The sequence below is a fragment of the Anarrhichthys ocellatus genome, unplaced genomic scaffold (assembly GCF_004355925.1).
Source record: "Anarrhichthys ocellatus isolate YVR2014 unplaced genomic scaffold, GSC_Weel_1.0 scaffold11, whole genome shotgun sequence".
NCBI lineage: Eukaryota > Metazoa > Chordata > Actinopteri > Perciformes > Anarhichadidae > Anarrhichthys > Anarrhichthys ocellatus.
The window spans coordinates 7564239-7579304 of NW_022280041.1; the positions used below are offsets into that span (position 1 = coordinate 7564239).

At 43.4% G+C, this 15066-nt stretch overlaps 2 protein-coding genes across 2 annotated transcripts in view; one reads left to right on the forward strand and one right to left on the reverse strand.

Moving 5' to 3' along the window:
• adgra3 (adhesion G protein-coupled receptor A3) overlaps positions 1-9392 on the reverse strand; it is a 28562-nt gene extending 19170 nt beyond the window's left edge. The window contains exon 1 of the mRNA XM_031851082.1: positions 8381-9392. Within this exon, the coding sequence (XP_031706942.1) occupies positions 8381-8577 (197 nt within the window). The 5' untranslated portion in view covers positions 8578-9392. The remainder of the gene's footprint in view (positions 1-8380) is intronic.
• Positions 9393-10979: 1587 nt separating this feature from the next.
• On the forward strand, positions 10980-14857 carry gba3 (glucosidase, beta, acid 3). Its single transcript, XM_031851411.1, has 5 exons — positions 10980-11127; positions 11949-12173; positions 12307-13109; positions 13633-13756; positions 14615-14857. The coding sequence occupies exons 1-5, from the start codon at positions 11073-11075 to the stop codon at positions 14815-14817; spliced, it is 1410 nt and encodes a 469-aa protein (XP_031707271.1). The 5' UTR covers positions 10980-11072; the 3' UTR covers positions 14818-14857.
• Positions 14858-15066: the final 209 nt, after the last annotated feature.

Here is a 15066-nt window from a genome sequence, read left to right on the forward strand (position 1 = left end):
GGTATGTCTTGCATATACCTTCAATACAAGCAACAAGTACACAACCTGGTACAGAAGAAAATTTGTCATAGACTAACTTTATCACCACAAAAATAAAAGCAAGCTTGAAAAACATCCAAGTGTGTTCTTGATTGCTTCCTCCTCGGGTAATAAACCAGATGTTATTATCCACTTTATTCCCCCGTTCACGGCACAAGTTGATTCACTGCATACCTAACGACAAAGTAAAGCTCCACTTTTTGTGCCTAAGTCCCAGAGAGTTCCAGACTTTCTCCCCAAACTACTCCCAAAAGATCTGGAGGAATCAATAGCACTGTTAACTCCCAGCACCAAACCCGAGCAGGGAATTGTGGTTAGCATATGTTTCTGGCCAGCTGGGGGGGGGGGGTGACATACATGCCAGTTGCACCCACAATCCTGGGGCCAGATTGGAGTCATTATAGGGTGTTGAGGGGTTGTTTTATTACAGGGTTGGACAGTGGAGGCTCGTTGTAGATTTGCTGCTTGGCTCCGTGCCGCTCAGAGAGAGTGCTCACACACAAATGATTCCCGTGTTTCACAGGCTTCTGAATGCTGAAATGGCAGATGTTAAAACATGGTGATATACAAGGCTGCAAATTATATATCACCGCCTGCGTACACATGATCTGATGATGTAGGCAGAGATGCTGGGCCTCCAGAGATTGCGGTCACAAAAGTCTCATTTATATTGCAGAATAGTTAGCGTGCCAATGGGATGCATTTACCATGAGGCCTGTGTGAATTAAGGAATGCCCCACTCAATCCACATAATATAGAGAGCACAAAAACACCTTACACAACACAGAACTTGCAGTTAAGCTCATAATGTTTGGCTGACAATGTTGGCAACTGATGCCCCAGAATTTAAGATAGTGACTCATTCAGTTGGGGGCCAACTAGCAGTCGAGCCAATTTTAATTGCTGTAGTCCAATATCACAAATGTGCCTTTACAATCTGTACGTATCCTTTGACCCTTGAAGACCAGGATCTGGAAAATGTTGAGTAACGTCCAGGTGCCACCAAACAGATCGGACCTGAGCCACACAATCTCTTTTGCACCATATCAGTCATCTTTAGTTCGGGCCTGACAATTTCATATGGCATTCAAAGCCAATTTACAGAGGAACAAAGAGGGCACAAAAACTGATGTATTTTGTAAACGTGGCGACACGAAAGCATGGCCAATCATGCCGACATTTACCAAACAGGAAGTCTATAAGAAAACATGTGGAGTGGTCACAAGTAGACCCTCAACCACATTGACGTTAAGTTATTTGAGGTCACACGCAGCACAAACGGGCCTTTTTTCTTCCCGGAGGTTTACAGAATAGATTATGAATCTTAAACAGCATGTCTGGGAATGATTCTAGTCTGGCTGCATAAATACACAATTCTAGCCTTGTGACTCTACGGTCCGTCAAAATAAACTGTGAGGAATTGTCTTCCTGAGAGTCATAAGCCCTTTACTTGCCCTCTTTCCATCCTTCCTATCTTTGCCTCCCTTTCGCTCCTTCAGTAGCCCCGTCCCTCTCCCTTACTCATGACACGAGTGTGACCTCGGTGCGTTGGAAACTGCTGCGGCTGCAAAATTGAGTCTTCTTTACACTTGCCTTGGTGAGAAAGACATAGCACTGCTGACAAGCAATATACATGATATAGCAAAGCGTCAAATTTGTATGGAGAGCCATTTAACCACCAACATCTCCAGCGCCCTCAGGACGTCTGCAACTAGACCGTCTGCTTCCTTACAGTCTGTGTCTGGACGTCGGCCCGAGGTCTCCAGACTGAAAAACAGTCTATGGAATGTCTTCAGGCTAGGCCTCGAACGATGGAGGAGGGGAACCTCTCTTATCTTGATGCACAGATAAGACTTGCTTGAGCTCAAGCCAGGAACAAGCTACAGGGGGATCCTACCAGATCTCACATCCTGTATCTCCTGATACCGATGCTATAAATCTCAACGACATTTATGGAAAACACAAATTTCTCCTTTCTATCAGAGAGTAACTAAACGCATTGGCCCCGATTTCATCTTACCTTTAAAATGAGTAAATAGGACAACGGTAGTCCTAATTTCACTTGAGGAAATACTCCTCCGAAAACACACGCCTCTGGCTGGAGGCACATTATCCAGAGGAGGACTGAAAATGGCCAGCCACTACACACTCCCCTCGCAGCCACATGGCGTCTTAAGGACAGAGCCAACTTGTGCTCTCTCAACACTTCCTTTATGCTCAGGAGGATTGTAGACAAAGAACTCCCGAGAACGGAGAGCTGTAACCCTTCAACAGGTTTTCAAATAAGTTTCAAGCTGCAGTTGAGCTCATAAAACCCCTTCTAGAGTGACTTCCCCCTGAATATAGTGGATGGAAAAGTGGGCCTCGGTTCAGGTGGAAAGGGGAACTGGTCCAATGGCTGGGGTGCTGCGACTTGCCAAGGTAATTATTGCAGTTAACCAGCACTTTCTTGTTCCAAGAATGATCCAAAACATCTGCAGTACTTGGATTTACTTTGAGAATAGGAACCAAAGAGTAGAAAAGACTGCGATGAGGATTTTTTTTGTAAATCGCACTTAACATTAAGTCCTTGTGTTGGTGCAAGGTAAAAAAGGGGTCGTACAAGCTGTTGTTGCAGCCTCATTCTTGTAAATCAAACTTAAGGCCTTGCAATATCCTCCTTCAACACCCAACAGGCCAGGCCATTCCAGCAAGGTATTCACCTTACAGCTCTATGGAAAAAAACTGATCCATATGCAAACACCAGGATGAAAGCAGGTGAGCAGTAGAGTTAACTAGACAGAAGGCCTCGCACAGCCTTGCCTCATATCTACGCACTAAATTGAGCTGTTTGTCTGGGATTAAATGAGACTTAGAGCAACCTGGCAAAGTCAAACCTCAACAGGTCTGTGAAATGAAAAGGCTGCGAACTGACTAAATGCACAGCTGTCGGTGCCTCGCCTTCGGGATTTTGCTAACAAACACTGCAGAACTACTATGAAAAACACAGGAACACTTCTTTAGACCAATGGCTTGCCTGCAAAGCAACAAAAACAAAATCCTCTGAAGACTCGGATGACAGCAGGCACCTGTGTTGTAGTTACACAAACACAAAGAGAACAAACACATGAGATGATTGACATATGGACTGACGGCGCATTCCAAAGTCACGTGTCTGTACTTAACATGAGATGTTTTAAAGATCTGACACCCAAAGGGAAACTTCTCCACAAATGTAGTGAAGTCTCAAGGAAACCAGATGAGAATGTAACCCTAACTGCCAGTTTGCTCTGCTGTGAAACAAGACCGTTTACTGCACTCCAATGAGTCCTCAAACTGTGGGTTCTTTTTCCTGCAGCGAGGGAGGAAATCCCTGCTTTCTTCCCGACATTAATCCTGCGCTTCTCTGTAGAGGCCCAAAAACCAGGTGCGCTTATTTGCACTGTCTAACCCAGGTGCTCCTCTGAAAAGCATCCTGATTACACTAAACAAGACCTGGAAAGAAATATGAGCTGGGTGAGCACAGAAAGACGAAATACAGACAGGGGTATCAAGGCTGAAACTACAACATTAGACAGACAGAAATAAACAACGCTCATGAACACGCCCATGGAGACTACTCACGCAGCCTGATTTATCTTTCCATGCGAGGCAAAGGTGGAATTCATGCCCTCGTATTTTAGCCGAGGCCTACACTGACATGGGAGGACAGGCCAGCTGTAAACACATTTGTGTCATTTCCTCTCGGATTACTTCGGCATGCGGTAACATTTCGAGAGCACAAACGTGGGGAATGCATCACAGCATTCAGAGCAGAGTAACTACATGCACCCCACCTCAGAGTAAACTAGTACCAGCAATCATTTAAAGTCTGGGAAAATAAAAGCTACTTAACTGTGGCGAGAAAAAAAAAGGTCGAGGGAACAGTAAGTCACATCATGTGAGAGTATCTGGGCTACATTTTCTGGCGTGGAGTCAAAACAATCCTCCCAGTGGTTCAATAAAGCCTGCAGAGTAGTTGAGGGATTTCTCAAAGAAATCTGCTTTGTGTTCCGAATCACTTTTTTATGTTCTCTTTTTTTTAAGCCTGATCAAAATTGCTATTCAGGAGGATCCAGACTTCCGAAGAGAGAAACAGGAAATCTTAAAGGGGGGGGCAGTATGATGAATGGAACAGGTCTCTAATCACACCTGGCTTATACTGTCGTTTCTAGCAAGGCCTTTAATTAACTCACTACATCAAAACATCCGTATAACAAGGGAACTATGTGGCCACCATCGCATTAGAGAAATAACTTTATCCTAAACCTGAGTAACTGATTAGTCAACTGTGACAGTTTGGTGTAGTAAGAGTAGTAAAAACTATTAGTTACAATTACAAACACACTGTTTAAGTTAAAGTTCTTAGACCCTTAAAATCCAGGTCTTTCATATTCAGAGAACATGGCCACGGAAACCCAAAAGGACTCGATGAAAAGTGTCGACATCGCTTTAAAAAAGCCAAAGAAACAATAAGATGCTACTTCCTTGAAAGCTAACAAAATCGACGGTCTGTCTTTGAATGTCTTGAAACTAAACCAATCATAAAAAAGTCACTGTCACGTGAGTCGCAACAGAATCTAGTGACAACAGCGATAATTATATTCACTCATACTAGATAAGTAAGAAAAGCTAAACGGGGTGGGCTCTGCTTTGGCTTAACAAGGAGAAATAATGGCTGGTAATAGTCTTCAAGCCTGAGAAAGGTCTCTCCTGGCAGCTGAGACCTCTTCAGTTTGTTGCAGTCCAGACCAGCTGCGTCTCGGCCACGGTCAACCCCGCCACGAGACAGTGGGGGGAGTCGTAAAACAGGACCACCAGACTTATTGAGAGGGCACGCCAATTTTACAGGTCGTAAATTAACACCCAAAAACGATGCAGTCAACATAAATGGCCGTTTCATTGCCACTCATGTCTCTGGGGAATTGTGAACAGAGCCCCTCTTGAAGAAGGCAGTGCTGTTGTTTTCCTACAATGGATGACAACAAATGTCAACAAATACAAAAGCCGAGACTGGGAGGTGTTCCTGGAAGTGGCACCCCTTTGAAGGCAATCTTCCACATTGCAGTGCTTGAGATCAATGCTAAATCCAGAGGAGCCTGGCACTTGCTTGAGCCATGGAATTGAACATTTTGTTTATATCTATGTTAATATAGTTGACATCTGCGATTTCAGAGTCAGCTCAACAGGTGTTGAGGCAAATGTGGAAGTGTGTTATGATGCAGTCCTAGTGAGACACCGATACTGTTAGGGAGAGACGAGTAAATCGTTTTTAAAAAGGATAGTCTGGTGTTAAAGAGAGGCATTTAGCCTGTTTTACTGACAGGTCTCTCTTTAACTCTCGGTTGAGTAGCTGCCAGGTGTGCAGCTCCACCCAGGCCTAACCACACTGGCCTAATTAGGTTTTTCTTGGCTCCAGCAACTAATAAAATGACTGCAAACATAAACCCTCTGCGCTTAACAATGCCTACCCTACAGAAACATATCACAGACAACATGCTTATGTATTTCTACAATTTCCCCAATCCCATGCTACAATTGTGTCATTTTGGCAATAAATAAAGACTTAGGGGTTACCGACCTCAAGCAAGTCTCTGCAATTGTAGTTCGAAACGGTCCTGAAATCACTACAAACCAGTGTGTAGGCTATGGAAAGCAGAATGTAACAATGTATACCGTTGGAAAGTGCTTCAAAGTAACGTACTGGTGGTAAACAGGTTAAAACTTGCAAACTCACTCAACTTTACCAGCCAATCCTATCCCTTTCTTTCCTTCCCTCAAGTCTATTATTTGCTTTCTACTCCTGCTCCCTGCCCTGGTATTCTCAGATTTCCCCCCCATCGCTCACCACCACCACCACAAAGCAAGTGCACTGGAAGCACAGCTTTGGATTTCGGGTTTTTTTTTGCTCGTTTTTTGTGTGTGTGTCAGTTGTTCTGTTCCACCAAGCACTCTCCAACAAGCCCAAAACACTTTGTTAAATTAAATCCGGCATGGTTTGAAAATCAGTCAGCATAGTAGGATTTCATGAATCGATGAGTTCATGAAATCCACTTGTGCTCAGTCCATTGTCCATATGTGTGTGACCTTAACATTGGTGGTTGATTACCAATCAAGGACCAACCCAAAACTCTGTATAATGACTATGTTCAAGTGCACTTCTTGACATCTTTTAAAAAGCAGACATGTCTCGTCCATAACAAAGCACCACACAAACTACACCCCAGCAGAGAGTTTAGATCTTTAACAAGTAGAGAAAAAAAACACACCAGAAGGATTTACTAACTCACTAGCTAATGAGCTCTTAGCTCTATTAAAATGCCTTGGAGGTTTGGCCTGATAAGTGACTTGTGTGAGCACTGATTTAGAAGCCAAAATTCCATCTTGTGTGAATCACTACTGGAGGACAGGCGGTTACTATTACATAGGGTTTACATTTACACTATTAGCCTCCAGTATGCAGCCGTAAAAGACTGGTCTGTGGCTGACAACAAGAGGACTTGTCGAGTGATCTTGTTTAATTTTAAACTACAGTTGTGTGAAAAAGTGTTTGCCCCCTTTCTGATTTCTTTGCATGTTTGTCACACTTAAATGTTTCAGATCATCAAACAAATTTAAATATTAGACAAAGATAACACAAGTAAACACAAAATGCAGTTTTTAAATGAAGGTTTTTATTATTAAGGGGGAAAAAAAAATCCAAACCTACATGGCCCTGTGTGAAAAAGTGATTGCCCCCTAAACCTAATAACTGGTTGGGCCACCCTTAGCAGCAACAACTGCAATCAAGCGTTTGCGATAACTGGCAATGAGTCTTTTACAGCGCTGTAGAGGAATTTTGGCCCACTCATCTTTGCAGAATTGTTGTAAGTCAGCCACATTGGAGGGTTTTCGAGCATGAACCGTCTTTTTAAGGTCATGCCACAGCATCTCAATCGGATTCAGGTCGGGACTTTGACTCGGCCACTCCAAAGTCTTCATTTTGTTTTTCTTAAGCCATTCAGAGGTGGACTTGCTGGTGTGTTTTGGATCATTGTCCTGCTGCAGAACCCAAGTGCGCTTCAGCTTGAGGTCACGAACAGATGGCCGGACATTCTCCTTCAGGATTTGTTGGTAGACAGCAGAATTCATGGTTCCACTTACCACAGCAAGTCTTCCAGGTCCTGAAGCAGCAAAACAGCCCCAGACCATCACACTACCACCACCATATTTTACTGTTGGTATGATGTTCCTTTTCTGAAATGCCGTGTTACTTTCACGCCAGATGTAATGGGACATACACCTTCCAAAAAGTTCAACTTTTGTCTCGTCAGTCCGCAGAGTATTTTCCCAAAAGTCTTGGGGATCATCAAGATGTTTTCTGGCAAAACTGAGACGAGCCTTTATGTTCTTTTTGCTCAGCAGTGGTTTTCGTCTTGGAACTCTGCCATGCAGGCCATTTTTGCCCAGTCTCTTTCTTATGGTGGAGTCATGAACACTGACCTTAATTGAGGCAAGTGAGGCCTGCAGTTCTTTGGATGTTGTTCTGGGGTCTTTTGTGACCTCTTGGATGAGTCGTCGCTGCGCTCTTGGGGTAATTTTGGTCGGCCGGCCACTCCTGGGAAGGTTCACCACTGTTCCATGTTTTCGCCATTTGTGGATAATGGCTCTCATTGTGGTTCGCTGGAGTCCCAAAGCTTTAGAAATGGCTTTGTAACCTTTTCCAGACTGATAGATCTCAATTACTTTGTTTCTCATTTGTTTCTGAATTTCTTTGGATCGCAGCATGATGTCTAGCTTTTGAGGATCTTTTGGTCTACCTCACTTTGTCAGGCAGGTCCTATTTAAGTGATTTCTTGATTGAGAACAGGTGTGGCAGTAATCAGGCCTGGGTGTGGCTAGAGAAATTGAACTCAGCTTTCCAAAGATGTGATAAACCACAGTTAATTTATGTTTTAACAGGGGGGGGCAATTACTTTTTCACACATTTTGTTCCCCCTTAATAATAAAAACCTTCATTTAAAAACTGCATTTTGTGTTTACTTGTGTTATCTTTGTCTAATATTTAAATTTGTTTGATGATCTGAAACATTCAAGTGTGACAAACATGCAAAAAAATAAGAAATCAGGAAGGGGGCAAACACGTTTTCACACAACTGTATATATAAACTGGATGAAGTAAGTCACAGATATATTAAGGTAATGCTAAAGTATGACTTTTTGTAAACTCTGTAGTTTTAACAGTATAAACACATGTCAAGTCCCTGCAGTGATTTAGAAGCCGACACAAGGAATATGTAACTTATGTGTGTTGTATTAGGTATACAATCTCCTGTATACTCACAGCGTGACTGTCCTGTTGGGGAAGGAGTCCGGGGGTAACACCTGATGGAGCTCCATGTTGCTGCACACCACTTTCCTGTCGGGGGGCAGGCTTTTCCCAACGCTTTTCGGGCGCTCATCATATGATTTGCAATCAAATGACACCGCCGAACCGCCGAGCACCACGAGCACAAACAACTGCAGCAGATCCACCCTCATTTTCACACGCGACCAGAAAACCACTGCGGCATCGGCGAAAAATGGGGGAAATAATGTTTTGATACTGAAACGGGGAGACAGTGAGCGGCCTTGTTATGAAAAGGACCGCGTTAAAGACAAAAATGAAACCTTTGCCAGTGTGTTGTTTGGCTCAAGCGAGCTCTCCTCCTCCATTTCTCTTCGGGCTTTTCCCGTTGCTCGGCGGTGTTCAGTCCGACAGAGGTGTCCTCCTTTGTTTGCCAAACCACTCATTCATAATTCCCTTTCCATCCCAGCGTGCTGTTCCGTTTCCTGCAACTCCACGAATCCGCAGTTTTCCAAATGCTGGGTGTGCTCGCTGGTTATTAAATAACTTGTCCGGTTGTTGAGAGGTTTTTCTTTGTTGTCCAGAGCGTGGGTCCAGCTTAGTGGTGTCTTGTCCACGGGGAGGCGGCTGCAGTAGTCCCAGGTTATCCGCACTAACTTTGGGCAACACGCCCAGGCTTTTTCCCCCTTTTTTTATACCCCCGCTTTAATTGCTAATTACATAAATATCTCAACAACAACAACGGGTAAACTTTCCCCTTTTTTTCCAGGGAGCGACAGGAAATTACTCCCAAATAAAACACTCACGAGCGCTACAACACTCCTCAGCTCACTCCTGTGCTGCTAATGCTCGGGAAACAAAGTCAAAGTTCTACATCGCAGAAAAAATTATTACTTAAGCGGCTTGTTGCGTCTGTTTTTCTAGTTCCACTGAGTTTATGAAAAAGTATTCAACACCAGTTCTCTGTCCATTGAGAAGTCCTCCTCCCATGGCTCTGCCCCGGGCTCCACGCCACTGTCAAGTCCCTCGGCATTCAAACTGTATCCGGTCCGCTTTTCAGAATAAAACGCTCAGCAGAGGCTGATCAGTTGAGCATGTAGGGTTTACCTCTCAAGCTTCAGCAGTGGAAAGCGACTTTACTCAATTACTGTAGCCCACCAAATATATTTTTGATGGTACCTACCTGACTATTTCCATTATATGCTACCATTTACACCTACTTCACTTTATATGTATTTCACAGTGGTTAACTTTGCAGAATAAGACACAAAAACATTAACCCAACAATTTGAAAAGAACATTTATAGCTCCTATTTGACCAGGCCTCCAAAACTCAAGTTTTTCTTCTTCTTCTGAATACCTTTTCCATCCCACATTCTTCCGTTTGGTGCCTGTAAACAAGTTTGCTATCCACAATAGCCATGCAAAGACAAAGTCTCAAAAATCCAATTGTATCTTGCAGCTATTTGAAGCTGCAAGATACAATCGTTTAGCTGGCAAGGAAGTGTTTGCCCTTTGGCAAACAATCCATTTTCTTTGTGAAGATCAGGTTGAGTGAGTCCCTTCACTCGATAGAAAACGGGACCAGAGGAGAGCATTGGATGCATCACATGACAGAGAACATATGCCTTCAGGCCTTTATGCTTTCACCTCCACTTGTTTATTTGCATTCAGCACATTGGGGTTCGTTGACAAGCACCATGACCGGTTTTGTCTGCGACTCTGCGTACAGGACGTAACATTATTCCCATGCAGCAAACTGTGCAAAATGAGTAGATTTCAGCTGATTTAATGTATAGAATTTCCACTGTCAAGCCCAAATGGTCCAGACATATGTGCTGATAACCGCATTTGGGTCATAGATCTCTAGAAAAAAGTTACAATCTGGAGGCATTATTCAGCAGAGCAGGGGCATATTTGATTGCCTGCAGAGAATCACATCCCCTCCTTTCTCAGGAGTGTTACATGTATGAAATCCAGACTGTCCTTTAAAAAGAGCACAAATCATATGAGCTGGTAACAATGTTTGATCTTAAAGTGCCTAAAGGTCTGAGAAGGAGAGGATGTAAAACCTGTCAAGTATAATATAGACCTATTGCCAAATAATGCTCCCCCCATTAACTTCCTTTTCAGACACTTTAGGATCAAACACTGTTACATCATCAAACCTCATCATCACCATTGATGAAACCCACAAAGAAGATCACAACGTTTTTAAACCGCACTTTGCCGTATAAATCATTAAGGCTTCACCGTCTGGTAGTTTTCACTTTACACTGTGCGCGCTCCCGCAAATAGGCGGGCAGGCGCAATAACTTTGCTGCTTTCAAGTTCCCCTCGGAAGATTTGTAGATCCCAAGTCGTGAACACAACTTTCATGGGAATATCGAAATGCCGACCCCAGTACCTAACGTGCTTATGGCTAATTATTTACCCACAGCATTTAAGGTGTGCTGCACGAACAGAATGACGCAAAGAAAAAGCCTTGGCTCGTACATCATACTTTACAAGACAACCACTGAACGTCACATATTTGAGTTGTTCCTGGTCGTGCGGCTGCATTGTTGTCTGCACGGAAACCAAACAATAGGTTTAAATGTAAGGTTCCTATGAGACATTCACATCCGATGTACAAAACGCAGATAGTAAGGCATAATAACGACTTTGATTCCTGTATCCTAAAAGAAACATGTTCCCACGAGACTTTGCGTGGGGAGCGGGAACTGCTGCCTATCAAATAGAAGGTAGGTAAACACAACCACGAGATTTATGAATTGGACACAATGTATCAGCAACACTCGCGCAGTTTTTCAAAATAGATCTACATCAAAGAGTTAAGTTTAGGTGTCGTTGAGACTTGAACTTTGCGTTTTAAAAAAAATTAACGTTTTCAATTGTTCTTAAATTAAATATGCAAAAGTACCTATCCTTGCGATCACATTTAGTGTGTCAGGAAAGTCTGCAACGTTACAAACTACCTCTGCCCTAGTTTGTGACGATGTTATAACTATTGCATTATGGGAGATAGCGTGAGCTTTATCCAGTATATTTCTAATAAAGTCCAATATGTCAAACAATGATTTTAAAAATGACCAGAGCTGAATCCACACCACTCTTACAGACTGTACACCATAAGCTCCATTGAGGTTTGTTTTTTTTGAAGAACCTTTGGATCCCGTTAGATTGCACAGGTTTTTATGATGTTGCATCTACTCCCTGTAGATAGCACACACCAGGACACAAAGGTCACAAAAGGTAATTTGTTTCATACCAGATGTTGTATCCCTAAATGTAATGGGCGTTAATAAATTACAACCCATACAGAGCACGCTGTTCACCATTGTAATGTACGACCAACTCAAAGACTGCTTGCAGTTAATGGAACAAATGAACTAGCTCGCAGGTGACCCCAATGTAAAAGCTGACACTCTTACAAAAATCTCCACAAGGATAGTCTGTGACATCGACAGACACAAATCCCAACAGAAACATTACTGTGATTTGTTTTCATGTCAGCACCCTTCATACTTTTATAAAATGAAACAACCTCTATGTGCACATTGAGGTGGCTGGCAGGCAGACGGCAAGGGACCAAGTATCTGGGACACATTTTGTCACGAGAAAGGCAGAGTGTTTGGGGAGCAGAATGGAGATGAGGCCTGCAACAGCTACGAGCTGTGGGAGAAGGACCTGGAGTGTATCCAGCAGCTTGGACTGACACACTATCGTCTGTCTCTCTCCTGGGCTCGCCTCCTGCCTGATGGGACGACACGACGTGTCAATCAAAAAGGTATTTCCATATCCCCGTTGGACCTAGATCCAGAGCGACACAATGGAACAAGCTCTTTTTGGTTTTAATAGATGGTTGCATTGCCTTTTCACCTCGTTACGTCTTAACCACCTGTTGGATGTGTGTCCAACAGGTGTACAGTACTACAACAAGGTGCTTGATGGTTTGCTGGCCTGCAATGTATCACCGATGGTGACACTTTACCACTTTGACCTGCCTCAAGCTCTTCAAGATCAGGGTGGCTGGAAATCAGCGGGTACAGCGACCCTGTTTGACAGCTACGCAAAGTTTTGTTTCCAAACGTTCGGCGACCGCGTAAAACTTTGGATCACCATCAACGAGCCCTACGTGTGCGCCAAACTGGGCCACGAAGATGGCATCCACGCCCCGGGGTTAAAAGAACCGGGAGTCGCTGCCTACCTAGTGGGCCATAACATGCTGCGGGCCCACGCCATGGCCTGGCACAGCTACGACTCCTTCTACAGGACAGAGCAGAAGGGTGCGGTGTCCCTGGCCATCAACAGCGACTGGCTTGAGCCGTTGCACGCAGGTCGCACCGAGGATATCGCCGCCACTCAACGACAACTTGCCTTCACACTAGGTTGGTTCGCCTGGCCTGTGTTTGTAACTGGAGACTATCCAGAAATAATGAGATCTGCCGTCGACGCTCAAAGTAAGAAGTTGGGATGCAGCGGTAGCTCAAGGCTGCCCAGTTTCTCAAAGGAGGAGCCTGCCATTTTGGGAACAGCGGACTTCTTTGCGTTGAACTACTACACATCTCGGAACATCGAGGCGGGAGGAGGTTGTGGAGAGACGTTGTGCATGAAGAGCGACCGAGATGCAGGAGAAGTTTTGGATCCGTCCTGGCCCATTTGTGGCGTGTCCTGGCTCGCTGTAGTGCCCCGTGGCTTAAGGAAACTTCTCAAGTACATCAAGGTAAAACTACAACTACTGGTCCATCTTTTGCGGTCATTTTCTATTTAATTTCCCTCAGTCCACATCACTACAACATATCCCCAAACAAGGCCCAAACACATCCCTTATTTTGAGTGTGAACTCAATCAGCTGAAATGGGAAGTCATTTTTCTTTTTTCTCTTGGCATCAAACTGAATTGCCCTACAAGAAGACAAATCGCCTTCAACCAAACAAGTAGAACACCCTGACATTTGTTTAGTGTCTTGCTATTGATTTTGTATTCGGTAATCTCCTTTTAACACCTCCAGAAACACATTGATGCTTCATTAGCGCTGTCACATTGAATGAAACAGTTACTTTGCTGAAAGTGTTTGCAATTGCAATTTCCTGCTGTTGTGCCTTGTCACAGGCCATTAGCTTGAGCTTGGCACCGTTGAAATGCAGCTAAACGGCACACTGTAGACCAATCTGTCTCTCCCTGGAATGTCTGACAGCTGAGATGCCTTGTTTGACAATAATATTTGCCCCATGATGACTTTTCAGGACGCTTTCAACAACCCAGCCGTCTACATTACCGAGAACGGCTTCTCTCAGGTGGGGCAGCTGCAGATTGAGGATGTCCAGCGCTCAGAGTTCTACAAGGACACCATCTTGGAAGTGGCTAAAGGTAATGGCTGGTAGATCTGCTCTGGAAATGAGCAAATTGCCATTAGCAGAGAGTAGTAGAAGATCAAATGTGGTCTGTTACGCCTTCACCTCTTGCAATTGGGTGTAAATGTGTCACAAAGCAGAGATGCAAAGATTGGTCGCTGTTGCACCAAGAATTCTTACCATTGTTTTATTTTACACATCACGGACAAAACCACCGCCTGTGCACGATGGACAATTTCTTACAATTTTCAGAATCTTTGGGTCAAGTTTTATTAATTGGGTTATTTACATATATCACGAAAAAAGGTTAAATTCAAAAAGGTAAGAAAACTATAATAGTGCAAAAAAATCATCTGGTGATATTTTTTCATTAATTTATGAAAACGGGAGAAACCATTATTTATATTATTATTATTTCACCTCCAGACCTTAAGGCTAAGGAGTTAATGTCTAAAAGTAGAATTGTTGGTTTTGGCACCACCATGTGGCCACTCTGTGCATGTGTCGTTGACAGGGATATTTAAAGTTCGCTCGGGAGTTCGGATGGTTTCTGTAGAATGGCATAGCAGTTATTTAAAGGCGAGATTCAGAGAAAATGATAATTGTTTTAGCCCCTCTGCTTAGGTTACACACACACACACACACACACACATACATACATACATACATGTACGTACTTTTTGCTTGTTGCAAATAATTCATGCTCTTTGGATGCATCGGATGTCTTAATACGGGATGTAATATGCTTATCTTGTGATGTGTCATTGAGGGCTGTAGCCTCCTAAAGTATAAAATCAATATACTTCTGTTTTTAAAAACCTGAATTAACTCTTTTCTACAAAATAGTTTTTCCTCTCTGTGTTTATTTATGTAGCTATACAAGAAGATGGGGTCAACGTCCGTGGATATTTCGCATGGTCACTGCTGGACAACTTTGAATGGGCTGATGGATTCAGGGCTCGTTTTGGATTGTTCCATGTGGACTTCACGGACGCAAGGCTAAGCCGAACCATATATCAGTCTGGACGGGAGTATGCAAAGATTATCTCAAAATACAAATGTGCTCAATCCAAATGAGAAGACTGAATAATAAAAAAAAAAACAATTTTCACTTCTTATACAATTTGGAATAGTTTTTTTTTGTCTGACTCACACATTCATACAAATTAGATGAGTCAACCAACCAAGCTTAATTTCATTGGAGATCGAAAATTTAAAGCACCACTGAATTTCTTTTCATTTTAGAAAATGGTCAGGGTCATTAATAGAAAATCGGACTTCAGCAGGGGACGTGAGAACATGCGCTGACAGTGGTAAGTTGATTCA

What these genes read in the sequence shown, in the direction of transcription:
- gba3 (XM_031851411.1), top strand. Translation starts at nt 11,073, where the DNA reads ATGTTCCCACGAGACTTTGCGTGGGGAGCGGGAACTGCTGCCTATCAA. An exon ending in TGCTGCCTATCAAATAGAAG is followed by an intron (nt 11,128 to 11,948) that starts GTAGGTAAACAC and finishes GTGCACATTGAG; the next exon opens with GTGGCTGGCAGGCAGACGGC. An exon ending in AACTTCTCAAGTACATCAAG is followed by an intron (nt 13,110 to 13,632) that starts GTAAAACTACAA and finishes ATGACTTTTCAG; the next exon opens with GACGCTTTCAACAACCCAGC.